The sequence below is a fragment of the Echeneis naucrates genome, chromosome 10, assembly GCF_900963305.1.
Source record: "Echeneis naucrates chromosome 10, fEcheNa1.1, whole genome shotgun sequence".
Lineage (NCBI taxonomy): Eukaryota > Metazoa > Chordata > Actinopteri > Carangiformes > Echeneidae > Echeneis > Echeneis naucrates.
In genome coordinates, this window is record NC_042520.1 from 25,744,160 (window position 1) to 25,757,561 (window position 13,402).

At 40.4% G+C, this 13,402-nt stretch overlaps 1 protein-coding gene across 13 annotated transcripts; it reads right to left on the reverse strand.

Annotated features, from left to right (window-relative positions):
• Nucleotides 1-211: 211 nt before the first annotated feature.
• On the reverse strand, nt 212-12,705 carry rell2 (RELT like 2). Of its 13 annotated transcripts, none has more exons than XM_029512970.1 (8): nt 7,755-8,096; nt 6,371-6,441; nt 6,017-6,122; nt 5,477-5,686; nt 4,077-4,139; nt 3,856-3,919; nt 2,731-2,907; nt 212-2,646 (listed from the first exon to the last, which is right to left on the reverse strand). In XM_029512970.1, exons 4-8 carry the CDS (start codon nt 5,670-5,672, stop codon nt 1,860-1,862), a joined length of 1,287 nt encoding a protein of 428 aa, XP_029368830.1. In that variant the 5' UTR covers nt 5,673-5,686; nt 6,017-6,122; nt 6,371-6,441; nt 7,755-8,096; the 3' UTR covers nt 212-1,859. The 13 variants fall into 13 exon arrangements, with proteins under 13 accessions (XP_029368830.1, XP_029368826.1, XP_029368822.1 ...); XM_029512966.1 differs by having other exon boundaries at nt 6,242-6,441; XM_029512962.1 differs by having other exon boundaries at nt 5,477-5,867; nt 6,242-6,441; nt 7,755-8,094.
• Nucleotides 12,706-13,402: the final 697 nt, after the last annotated feature.

Consider the following 13,402-nt stretch of genomic DNA (forward strand, 5'->3'; position numbering starts at 1 on the left):
TTTACAGGGCAAAGGTTTGGACACACCTTTTCATTCAAATGAATAGGAAAGTGTGTCCAAACTTTTGGGTTGTACTGTATATGCACAACAAGAAATGGTCTTCAGCAGAGTAATTCACACTGATTAACAGATTAATAAAGGAACACACACTGTCTTTATGATTATATGTATGTCAATTATGACACAATGATTATAGCAGTGATGAATGGGGTGAGGGACACACTTTATATATTTGTGGTGTGGTCTGATGACCAGCAGAGGGCGAGACACAATCTACCACAATCACACAAAATTAACATGAACAGGGTGCAAATCTCCAGGAAGCAGGATGAAGATGAAGAATCTGCAGCTAAATCTGTGTCAAACCTCATTAAATCAAGGTTTTCTGATCACTAATCACACAGGCGAGCAGAGGATGGGTAAATGTTAAACAGGGACTGAGAGGAAAACAGCAACCAGTATGTTTCCTACTCATTTTCCCAGAAAGACTAAGATCTGACATTGACCCCGACACCATTGAGCCATGTCTGGTGAGCACCCCAGAAGGACTCTCCAGAGTCAGAGTCCAAATGTGAACTGCGTCATAGTGGACTCTAAATTAATACAGATGACACTGTTAGGCTCGAAGTTGCTGTGACAATGACAGGGACACTCTGCCAGTAGAAATACATGCATTGATTTAGTTCTTTAGACATACAGCTTGTCTAACGCTGACTGTGAGTGACACAAAAGACTGTGTCCCTAAATGGGTCAAACCTTCAGATGTCTCTGAGTGCAGAGGCTGTGAGGGACACTGTAGACTAGCTGAGAATTGTCCCTCACTGAGCTGCCAAACTACTGGCTAATCAGAATCCTGCAAAACTGAGTTTTGATTCTACAGGCTGACCACGTTTTGTCCTTGACAGACCTGTGACTGAGATTTAGTAACTAACCTGAGCAGTCAGAGTATTGCACAAGTTGGAAACAAACAAGAAAACTGTTTAACAAAGCTTTATACACAAAACTCACTAACACTGGAGAAACCCCTAAAGTCTGAGACTTGTCACTGATGTTAACCTCATGTTGGAGCCACAGCAAAAATCAGACACTTACCAAAGTCAATTGCTTTCATCCTTTGAGAGCCAAAAATCAACAGCTAAAATACTGTGTGAGTTATAAAAAAAACTTTCAATCTTGTTTTAACTCAGTGTGTACCATCTCTGCTGCAACAGATTCTCCTCTTTGACTCTGAGGCTTTCCTGTTTCTGAGACAGAAACCTCTCGTCCTTGCCCCACTACTCGAACAATACAATACCTGCTTTTTCAGATTCAACCAAAAGTTGGAAGTCTGCAATTTCTGGTGTTATTAATGTAGACTCTCCTTCATCTTCTAACCCTAACCCTAACTATAGTGACAACAGAAAACTCTCTCTTGCTGTCAGGACTGGCTTTGGCAATGGTTACACTGCCAGCTCTGCTATTTGCAGGTGAAGGGGGGGTAAAGGGGCTGGAGGGAGACCAGCCCTCCTTCGTTTCGGTCTTTGGGAGCTGATGTTCTGCAGGCTCCTGTGCCTTTCGAGGTAAGGGGTTTGAAACCACAACCTTCTGTGACATAGCTGTTACAGACATCATTACTGACTTCAAAGTCAGACAATGTGACCTTCCAAAGCCATGCCTGATGGAGTTTGGGACTTGGAGTTCAGCCATGGAACAAGGCAGCCTCTGAAGGTAAATTTTTTCTACGGTTTGGCATAGCCTCCAGGGGTGAGGAAGGCATTTGAATGAAGAGGCTGAAGATGGGGTCAGACCTGAGAATGAAGACAGGGAAGTGGAGCCTAAACTTGTTAAAGCAACCTTTACAGTAACTCCTGGTTCCAGATCTAAAATAGGGTTTGGGCAGATGGAGCTTGAAGGACTGGACATGATGTAGATTGACCAGAAGAAATGACAGGGGTGAAAGGTGGGCTGGATCCTGCCATAGAGGTCTGCAAGGGCCTGGGAACATAAGCCTCCAATAATATGTTATTCTTGACATGTTCCTGATTCTCTGTTGTTGGAGACATCTGTCTGAACACAGTGGGAGGAGTTGCTTTACTCTGAAATGAATGTTGAATTGTAAGGTTGCTGTGAGGTGCACAACAGGGACTCGGTGTAGAGCCATGCTCAGAAGCAAGGCTAGATTCACGCAGTTGTTTTTTATTTTGAGTGGAGGGAGAGTAAACCAAACCTGCTGTTTTAGCCTCATGTTGCAGTGGAGCAGAGGCCTGGTTCATTAAAAGCTTGGTTTCAGATTTGGAGCCAGGATTAGTATCAGCTGGCTCCCTGGTCTCAGCCTGCAACAGCTCTTTGACCACAACAGGCTGCTGCCGAATCGAAAATGTGACACCCCCAGTCTCCCCACCTGACCCATCCACTGCTTTAATGCCAACAGGGTCACTTCCACGCCTTAACCCAAATATGGTTACACTCTTCCTTCGTTTCCCCACATTTGGGGCAACTCCATTGGTGCTGTCTGACAATGGTCCGACATCCTTGAACATATTCCTCAGGCTGTAGCCACCCTCCTTCTTCTCCTCACAGTCCTGGGATTGGTCCAGCAAGTCCCTAGAGCTGACCAATGGATTGGGATTTCCTTGAAGCTTCTTATCAGTGTGTGTCACTCGAAATCTGAGGGACCAATGAAATGTGGAGGATGAAACACTGATTCTGTAATAAAGAATGTTTTATAAATAAGTAGTTTGAAGCTGTTACCTGCCAACAGAGAACACAGTCTGCTCCACTGGTCGCTGTTTAGATCGGGCGGTTCTGCTTTGTCTGCGCCCTTTTTTTGATTGAACCTGGGCACAGAGGTGGCAGGAGTTGTGGTCGGCCCCAGAGTGGACTGTGTGGTGATGGGGAGGAACACAACCTACAGACTCCTTGCGCAACCTGCATGTCAACATCATCATAATTTCATTAATACGATTCTTCTTGAGTTGATGTCTGTGGTCTGCAGCTGGAAAGAAAATTGTAAGTAGATGCTCAACTGATCATTTATACTTCTAATTGACTGGGGTTCAACATGTACTTGTCCTCCAGAAGACAGGGTCATGTTAAGCAAATCAAAATGTAGAAGAAATCAGCTTCAGTGCCTTCACAAACGTTCCTCCTCAACAATGTTTGTTCTCTCAAACTAGAAGTTAATGATATGGATGATAGGAGACAGAGTGTCACTGTGACACTTTCAGTTTTAAAATCATCTCTGTAACTCTGTTTACTGCTGATTTATTAACACACAAGTCTTCAACTGCCTAAAACTTTGAGAAATTCTGCTCATCCAGTTTCAGGTTGAGATCTATGTTGTTGCCTGGATTGATAAAATGTGATGCAGACACCTCCCAATGTATCACACTTCATCAGTTAAATCCCTTTGTCTCTCCCGCAATATTTTCAATATTTGTGTTCCCAATTTTATTTTGATATTCACTTCTTGTCTTGTTTTGGGTCTTTTGACCTGCGCATCTGCGTGATTACCTGACCCTTCCGTAAGGTGTTGCATCGGTGTGTCACTGTCTCACCTGTCCACTGTAATTAGGCTGTGGTCTTTTTCTCAATCTCAGTGAAATGGCCAGAAGTATTTTAGTGTCAGAGCCATAATGAGAACTGGTCCAATTCTCTAAATAAAAAGTAAATTACCCTTAATTCTTCCTATGTTATCAGCATAGAAAACACTGTAAAAGGATTGAAGAAATAAAAGGAAAGGAAAAAGGCCCTCCCACAATCCCTTGCTGCAGTAAGCACTGTGGACTAAATTGAAATGCTGATTGAGTGTGCTATATACTACATTTTCAGCTGTGAGGGTGTGCAACTACTAAACACTCATCTTGATTAACTTACCTGGGGTCATGACGCACACAGATGTTATGGTTTCCCAACATCTCATTGAAGGCTTCTATGTTGGCTAGAGGGGACCAGAAGAGCTGACGTTAGGGGCACTAGATAAGAACTGTAAGCCATCAGCTGATAAACTCTAACCTGTGTGTCCTCTCAACATTTTCAGACAAAGCAGCTAGCTACAACTATACCTCCAACTCTTACAGGCATCTTTAATTAGTCACCTTCATTTTCAATGATGCATTTGAGGATTCGTTCCACTGTGTCTTGGTGCTCTTCATCCTCATCTGAAATATAGCAAAACCGGAAACAAAAGGTGGTCACCTGAGGTCAATTCGTTTAATGGGAAATGTTCTTAGATATTTGCCCAAATACCATGGAGATAAAGTGTGCATAAATTGTAAAAGTGCTTCTGTCTGTCCCTCTTTCTCAGGTGGGTAGGACATTTTGTATGCAGTGGTGAACTGGTCACTCGTCACTTTCTCTGCTCAGTTACTCTGCTTTCTCCCAGTGCTCGATATCTATTTGTAGTTGCTTGAGGTAAATTAATATATTCTGCCTTCCCATTACAGAGTTTTCCAGACATTCCAACTTCTCTGTTGGAATGTCTGGAAAACCTTCCAAGGAGGGTACCCAGGAACCCCCTGACTGATGTCCTCTTCATGTGAAGGAGCAGCAGCCCTGTTCTAAACTGAGGAGCAAACTTGTATCTGTGATCTCTATCCCTCTATTACAGCCCCCGGGCCGCAGACAGGTCCGTGGGTCATTCGTACAGAGCCGCAAAGAAAGAATAAATAACATTATATATAATATATAATATAATATTATAATAACATTATTTCTGCTTTATTCAATAGCTGAGTCTGGGTGATATTTTATTTTGAAAAATGACCGGATTCTCTCTGTCTATGACTCACTCTTGACGCATGTCAAGAGGCTTGTCTTGGCCACGTGATACGTTACGGCTAAAATTAAAGCCACAAGCTAGCGAAATTAATAAAAAACAAACGTCTTTTAAAAATTTCTTTGCGAAGGGGAAAAGGCCCAGTGAGGAGACCCTGAAGAAGACTCTGCGACTTCCATGAAAAAGAAAGCTGCATTTAGGTTAGGGCTTAGGGGGCAGAGAGGATGTTACTCATTTTATGTTGTTGGCGCGATGTTATGAGGACGCTGCTAATAAAGTTGCATACGAGGGCATTTAGAAAAAAAAAAATATATATATATATCACGGTTTTTATGCCGATTGTATAATTGTATGTAGTAGTATTTATCCGCCACATCTTAAAGGCTGCTGGAAATATCGTCTGACATTAAACCGGTCCGTGGCTCAAAGAAGGTTGGGGACCGCTGCTCTAGTAATTCAGGCTTGACTCCATGTGCATTGCAATGCCAACACAACTGCTGTTGCACCAATCTGACATCCATTTACCTTCACTTGAACAAGAACCTCAGGTACTAATCAGCTCTTTTGCTTGGAGCAGTGACCTCGCCAACGCAAAAGCAAAAAAACTGAAATCCAGGAGTAACTCGAAGACCAGTAAACTGGGCTTTAATAGAAGAAGATTGTTGCTGTCAGTCACTCTGACATCTTTGTATGTTTTTTTTTTTTTTTCTCTCAACTCACCGTCTGCATTTCCTCCAATTTTCTCCCCCTGCTCTTCGTCATCCATGTCTCCAGTCCGGCAGTGGTACCCCTTCTTCTTCAGCAGGTGACAGATAAGGAAGCCCAGCAGTCCAGTCAGGAAGAAGAGGAAGACCACCAGAAAGATCATGTAGGGTGGGGGATGCTCCCCCACACCAGAGGCTTCCAGTTCAGTCATAATGTTTGTTTAACCTGAGGTTAACAGATAGCTTCATTATTGCAGCAAATGAGCATATCTTGCAGAGAATATTTAGCAGCAACAACTTAATTCTGGAGCAAAATAAAACATGGGTGAGGAAGAGGAGACCCATATTGATGAGAATGAAGTGAAACGTAAAAGGGGGGGACATCTTTGTAGCTGCCTTGTCTGTATCTGTTAAACAAGTATAGACAAGGTGAGACTGAAGCTGATGTGCCAATATTGATTTATACAATATTTTGCAAACTGGTGATGTGAGGTCCCACGAAAGAATGAAGGTGGAAGACACCTCCCTGGAGCTTGCTGAAATATATTAAATATACCATAGAATCCTTCTCCCTTATTCAGTAGACCCAGAGATGTATATTTATTGTGATGAAAACAATCATCTTGAGGCTGTCTGTTGTTTCTCTATTGGGTGTGAAGAACCTGGGAAACAAAACAAAACAAAGTCAGATGATCAGAATATAGATTTGTATGCTGACACTTTGTGCTTGTTCTCTGTCTGCTGGAAAGAAAGACTTTTCGTAAGATCTCTGCAACCTTACCGTTGCAAAACATACTGATGACATTGGTTTCAGAAGGATTTCTGAACTTCTGATTGTCCCAGTGAGCATTATAAGGACCATAATCTGGAAGTGGAGAGAAAATCATTAATTCCTTCATCTTCCACTTACCTGTTTCCAGGTCAAACAATTATCCAGTTGTCCAAGAGCCAAGGACCACTTGTGGAGAGCTTCAGAAAGACCTGAAATTAACAGATGCAATTGTGAAAACAATACGTAATTAACTCAACCACCATGTATGTTCACCATACAACTTGATTGCTAAATAAAAAACATGTTGAAGAATGACTCTGACAAAATGAGTCATTCTTGATAAATGTATGCTGCCATATACTACAATGATGAAGCTGAAACAAGAGTTGACATTTTGGCAAGACGATGGTCCCAAGTGCACAGCCAAGAAACCTCAAATGGTTTCAGAGTAAGAAATAGAATGGCCCAATGGCCTGACTCAAAAACTCAAACCAATCACCTGACTTGAATCCAATAGAAAATCTATGGAAAGAATTAAAGATTAGAGTTTATAGAAGAGGCCCACGGAACATTTAAGGAATGAAGACTTTTTGTGTAGAAGGATGGGTGAAATTAGTTTCTTCATAGAGGAGGGGGGCACCTCAAAGGTGCCATTACCAACAAAGGCTTTTGTGAAAGATATTACATTACAGTAAGCGTGTTAAATGCTTTCTCCCTGTGCCAATCCGATTTATTACATAATTTAATTTCTGAATTTAACTGTTTTGGGTACATTGAATGTATGGATTACTTGGGTTGTTAACGGCCTCTGATGAAAATTTCATGTCAATGGCATTTGTCAAATCGGAGTAACACAAGAGAGGAGAGAGGAGAAACACAAGAAAGTTGTGCTACAAAAAAATGGACCAGACTCGGTCACTAACTCCCTAACAACAAACTTTCGCCCTGCCCTATGTGCCCTAAAGATAATATCTAACTAGGCCAGTGAGCAGTGATGGCTAACTTGTCTTTGGGGTCATCAGGTGGGAACTTCCTTTCACCAGTGTTTTTTCGTCTAGTTAGTCCCAGGACTCCTCCAGGAGGCTAGACAGTGGTCACTGGCCTCCCAGACCCATCCCCCTAATGCCAGCCATCACTGCTCCTCACACAAAGACACTATCTCAAACAGCACTACCGTCTACTGAGAAAAATTGTGATATGCTCAATACTTATTTTATTCGTAGTATGTGTTCAGATAGTGGCCCTGATGGTGACAGGATTCATAAATACCTAATCCCAGCAGTGCAATGGATCATATCACTTCACTTTTCATGAATTAAAGAGAAAACACCTTCATTTAGTGGTAGTTCAATGAGAGCACTTAAAGCCTGGTATTTGTATTAAATACCAGTCAGAACAGAAGAGATGTGGACATAACTGTATCAAGATTTACATAGAATTAACATGAAAGTGACTGTTTCATGAAGAAAAACTTGTAGCATTGCTTTAGAAAAACCTCAACTGACAAACAAGTGATCCCTACCTGTAAAATGGTTAGTGGGCCCACAAACCTGAAACCTGAAGAAAGCAGCAAAACTGTAGAGATTTGGATGATGACATGTAAAGGTTTGTTGTCATAAGAAGCAAAAATATAGAAAGACAAGATGGGCCTCTCCTGTACAGTCTGGGCCCCTAAGCCCCACCTCATTTATCTCAGGGATAGTGTGTTCACAGAGACAGTGTAAGATGTGGGAAGCGTAAAGCATGTAGACTGTAAGACTCACAAGAAACAGCTCATCAGCTCTCCCCACCCACTGGCTTATCAGTGACCAACAACACCCCTTACACACGCATGCACAAATTTAGTGAGGACACACCCTCTTCATGTCCCTTTACCTCAACTATCAAAACTAATCTTTAAACTAAACCTGATTCTAAGAATCCACACAACTGTTCACACATCAAAAAAGATGAATAGACAGTGAATAGTCTGTGTTAGCTCATACAACACACCAATTTAACCAACAACTAACCAAAAACCACTATTTGCTGAGTATGAATATGGAGCCCTGATCGGTTTCCTTGTTTTGTTCCTTGTTTTTTTAACACAATAAATGAGAAGGAAAAGAAATAGAAAAAGGAAGGATTTCTAGTTGAAGGTCTACATTACATAATTACCACATACATAGTATAAAACACAGTGAATTTCTAACATGACATCCATCCAGTCATCGGGTGTTAGTAATTCATTCTATAAATTCTGAAGGACTGGAATTGTTCTTTAGCAATACATTCAGAATGTGATAACACTATTGGTCTGTTGAAATGAGACGCAACTCAAACTAGATCTTAAAGACCAATCGGATGAAGAGCCAGATTTTGACCTGGTTAAAGTAATGTTTTTCCATCACAAAGGCACAGAATGAGTGAAATAACCAGTCAATACCATGACACCAGACTACAGTTAACCAATGTCAGTTTCATAAAGTGAGACGGGCATTGATACATCACAAACCTAAGCAATCAATTCTGTTATAATCAGTGATGTGGTGAAATCTTTGTCCATCACATTAGCCAACTTGTTCGGTAAGCTTCAGGTACAACCTATGACCAGATTTCTCGGCCCAAGCATAGGTATTTTCTTTCATCAACCTCAGAACTGAAAACACAACTTATGCTAAGAGGAAGCTGCACATACCCCCCCCACACACACATACAATCACTTTCTATAAACATGCTCAAAATGTAAATAGGTAGAGAGCTGAGAGATGACTCAGCATCATGGTGACCTCAATAGCTCTTCCCTGTGATGTCTGTGTGCATGTTTGGTGCCGTAAGACTGTAGTGTGTTATCTCATGAAAAATGCTGACTGAGGCAGATGCAGTGTGCAGATACAGATTGCTATACCTCCCAAGTCCTTATCACCATCTTATTCCTTTACACTTCAATTTGCAATGCAAATAAACTGGTTAAACTGTTTCTCCTAAGTACTGGTTCTGCATTGTGGAGTCAGAACAGAATTCATACCTCCCATTTTTTTCACTTTCACTAAAAAGTCAGCTAGGAGATGAGTAAAAACTTCCATCCATCATTTATCCATACCGCTTATCCATCCATTGTAGGACACAGACCTTCATAGGACACTCTTTGGTCTGGCAAATTCAGAACAAGTTTCACCACTGGGGAACAAATAAAGGAATTTTACAGAGCTCCTCTGGTGACGTTCCAAAAATAAAGTGGATTTTAATTATTGTTGCCCTTTAAATGCAGACTCTGTATGGAGTGGGCTGTTGGTTTGACATAGACTGATTTCATTTTACTTTTTCATCTCGAAATGAAATTAATGAAATGAAATTAAGTACTGAAGGCACTCAAATGGAGTGAATCTTCTCAACAATTCAACTGCTCAAATGCATGGGCTTCAACACAGGAAATATGCTGATCTGGGGGAAGTGTATTTCTCTGCAATCAAGTGGGCCGCCATTCACAACAGTTGCAGTTAAGCCAGCCACAGTTAAGGAAAATAGTTGAGCCTCTGCTGGGAAAAACACAGTAGCAGTACCAAAGGCAGTGAAAATAAAAGTTACATATACAGGTGCATTCCAATACATTAGAATATCATAAAAAAGTTTATTTATTTCATGAATTCAACTCAAAAAGTGAAACTCAAGATAAAGGGGACCATGGTGTCTCAAGAAGAACATAAAATTGCCCTGTTTGCAGATGATATTCTGATATACTTGGGGCAGCCAATTAAGTCCCTGCCAGTATTGCTCATAAACCTAAGAGAGTACGGTTTATTATCAGGTTATAAACTGAACACCCACAAATCTCAAATTTTGACATTTAACTATTGTCCTAGCCAATCCTTCAGAGAGGAATTTAAAGTGAGTTGGGAATCAAAGATAATTAAATGTTTAGGTGTGAATATTCCTAAACAACTGAACGCAATTATATCAGAAAACTATGATCCCCTAATTTCCAAAATTAAATCAGATCTGACCAGATGGAATTTAGCCATTCTTTAGGACTAGGACAGAGGATGGAAGCAATAAAAATGAACGTGTTATCTAGATTATTATATCTGTTTTAAAACATATCAGTAGAACTTCCGAAGGGGTATTTTCAAGAATTAGACAAATTGATATCACGATTCATCTGGCAGGGGAAGAAGCCGAGAATTTGCTGTAATACTCTTCAATTAGCAAAAGACAAAGGAGGGCCCTCTCTCTCGAATATTAAAAATTATTACAAAGCGGTGCAAATAAAAAATTTGGTTAACATCTGTAACCTTTCCTATAAAGTGAAGTGAAAAGACATAGAATGTCAGATATCTGGTGGAATCCCATTACAAGCAATCATAGCAGACAGTGGGTTGGTTACTTATCTAAAAGACATAAACCCATTGAAAACGTCAATCAGGATCTGGCATAGGTTAGTTAATGAAAACAAGGCCAAAGAACCATACTGGATTATAAAATGGATAGGATATGACTTAGATTTTTTACCAAACAGAATGGATGCAAGATTTAAACAATGGGTTGCTTAAGTGTTCACAAAACACAGTAACCTCTATGAGTAGGACATGATGCGACAATTCCAGGATATAAATAATACTGGGTTTAACCAATCAGGACTTTTAAAGATTTTTGCAACTCAGACATTACCTAGAGAAAATAATCAGAAAGGAAGAAGAAACTAATTTGCAATTAGTGAAGACATTTCTACTCGCCTACAGGTCAGACCCTGAACATGGATACATATCAAAGATATATGGAGTGTTACAAAAAGTATTTTTTAGAGTTCCAGCTCAAAGGATCTCCCAGGGAGCAAGTACATGTTGCTGGAGATCCTGCAGAGAGAATAAGACAACACATTTTCATGTGTTTTGGGCCTGTCCGGTTATTTCAAATATTGGAAAGAAATTAAATTGACCATGGAGAAAATCATGAGAATAGGGATCCCATTAGAGTTTGAGACTTAATGCCTTGGATTAAGACCAGACACTGTGAAGGGGTCTGAAAACAAATATATATGTATATGACATCATTTGCAGGAGAAGTTATGAATGAAAGGGGGGACCATATGGAGGAGTTGAACCTACTAATTTTACAGCTGTTATTGTCTATTTTTATTCACTGCTGTATATGTACCTGTTTTACGTATTCTATTTTAATTTTTCTAGTTGTCATTGCTTTTTCTTATTGCTTGGATCCTTAAGATGTCCAAGAGCCCTGAAACTGTATATTCCTATAAAGCTGTGATGGGAGAGTGTGAGGGTTCTTTTGCAATTATGTGCATTTGCTTTCTTTCTTTTAATTAACTTGTTTATTTCATGTTATCTGTTTACCTACTTTTCTTTCATTACCCAATTTTATAAGACTAAATGAATAATATAACCTACTTTTCTTCAAATAAAAGTTTAATAAATAAAATAAAATAAAAGTGAATCTCATATTTTATTTTTTTTAAATCACACACAGGTAGATCTATTTCAAGTGTTTATTTCTTTTCATTTTGATGGTTTTAACTCAACAGTCAATGAAAAACCAAAATTCTGTATCCAAGAAAATGTGAATATTGTGGAAAAAGTTAATTATTCAAGACTCCTGGTGTCATGCTCTAATCCACTATTTAACTCAAAACTTCGGCCTTAGAACGGCCTCAGCCTGGTTCAACAGGCTACACAATCATGGGGAAGACTGACAGTTGGCCAGAAGACGATCATTGACACCCTGCACAAGGTGGTAAGACACCACAGGTCATTGCTAAAGAAGCTGACTGTTCACAGAGTGTTGTATTCAAGGACGTTAATACAAAGTTGAATATAAACAAAAAATGTTGGAGAAAGATACACAAGCGACTTAGAATAACCGCAACTTTGAGAGTGCTCAGTGCTGCTAGAGCCAACATGCCACACCACAAAATAATGTTAAAATGTCTCAAATTTACATTTTATTTGATTTGCTCGTCCCTCTTTTGCCAAATTTTAACTCAATCAGTCTATTAAACTGCAATTCTGTTCAATTACCATCCAATGTGTAAACTCTGCTAGGTCTGGTGCTTATGTGTTATCTCGATGGAGGAGACAGGTACGTCTGTTCCGTCACCCTCTGCAGCGCCAATGGACTGCACCATCCTCACCACCCGCACTCACTCACTCTCGACCGCACCGTCAACTCCATCCAGACGGGATGGCTGCGATCACCAGCGCCGACTCAACAGCTCAGATTGAGACCTTCTCGATATGAAGGTTAAAGACCACATAAACTAATGGACGGTCTCCACACCATAGACATCCAGCGGGGGACACTCACCTTTGGTCACACAGTAACACGGCCCGGTCCTCTCCTGCTGCTTCAACGTTGCTCCATGTTTCAGGCGAATCCGGTCGCCCAGGCCGGAACAGGGGGATGCGCCTGTCTGCTAAAAAGGGCAGGGTGACAGGAAGCTGGAGACATAGTGTGCTCAGGATAGTAGCGCAAGTGTTTAACCTGTGTTTAGATCCAGACAGTCAGCTGACAGCAAGCTGAAATCACGTGGGCAAACTAAAATAATACCTTTAAAATTATTTAGTGGAGTTACGAAGAAAAGTTGATTATTGTTATCTGTGCTATAGCTTTACATGCAGACAGATGTTTAAATATATAACATTTATTGTACTTCTTCTGATATGTGTTGGAGGCACTGAGTTCTTTCAGGCCAGAAAGTCAACAAATCATTGGACCAGATGAGAATCAAAGAGAAGCTGCTGGAGTCTATATCACCACTGTGTTGTTGTGCCACCTCAATGTACCCTTCTAACCCTTTCTTTACTATTTGTTGAGATCAAGGTTCTAAATTCTAAATTGGCTGATAGGCAGAGAACTCCCTGACTTTGCAGATAAGTAAAAATGATGATGTATTCTGCAAACAGAAGAATCATTTAACAAGGCTCAAAAACATTCATCCTGCCAGGTAATTACAACACAAATAATCATCTGGCTATTTATTTATTTATTTGGTCCTCAAAATTTCCCAGAAACAAATTGACACACACGATCTTCATACAGTACTCAATCATCTCGATTATATCCGCACAAGGATGCTCCAAACTGTTATCAAGGGGTGAATAGAGGTCAGTTTGACAATATTGAACTGCGCCTCAATTTCACGAAACGAACACCGTCATTTTTATTCGTATCATTGAT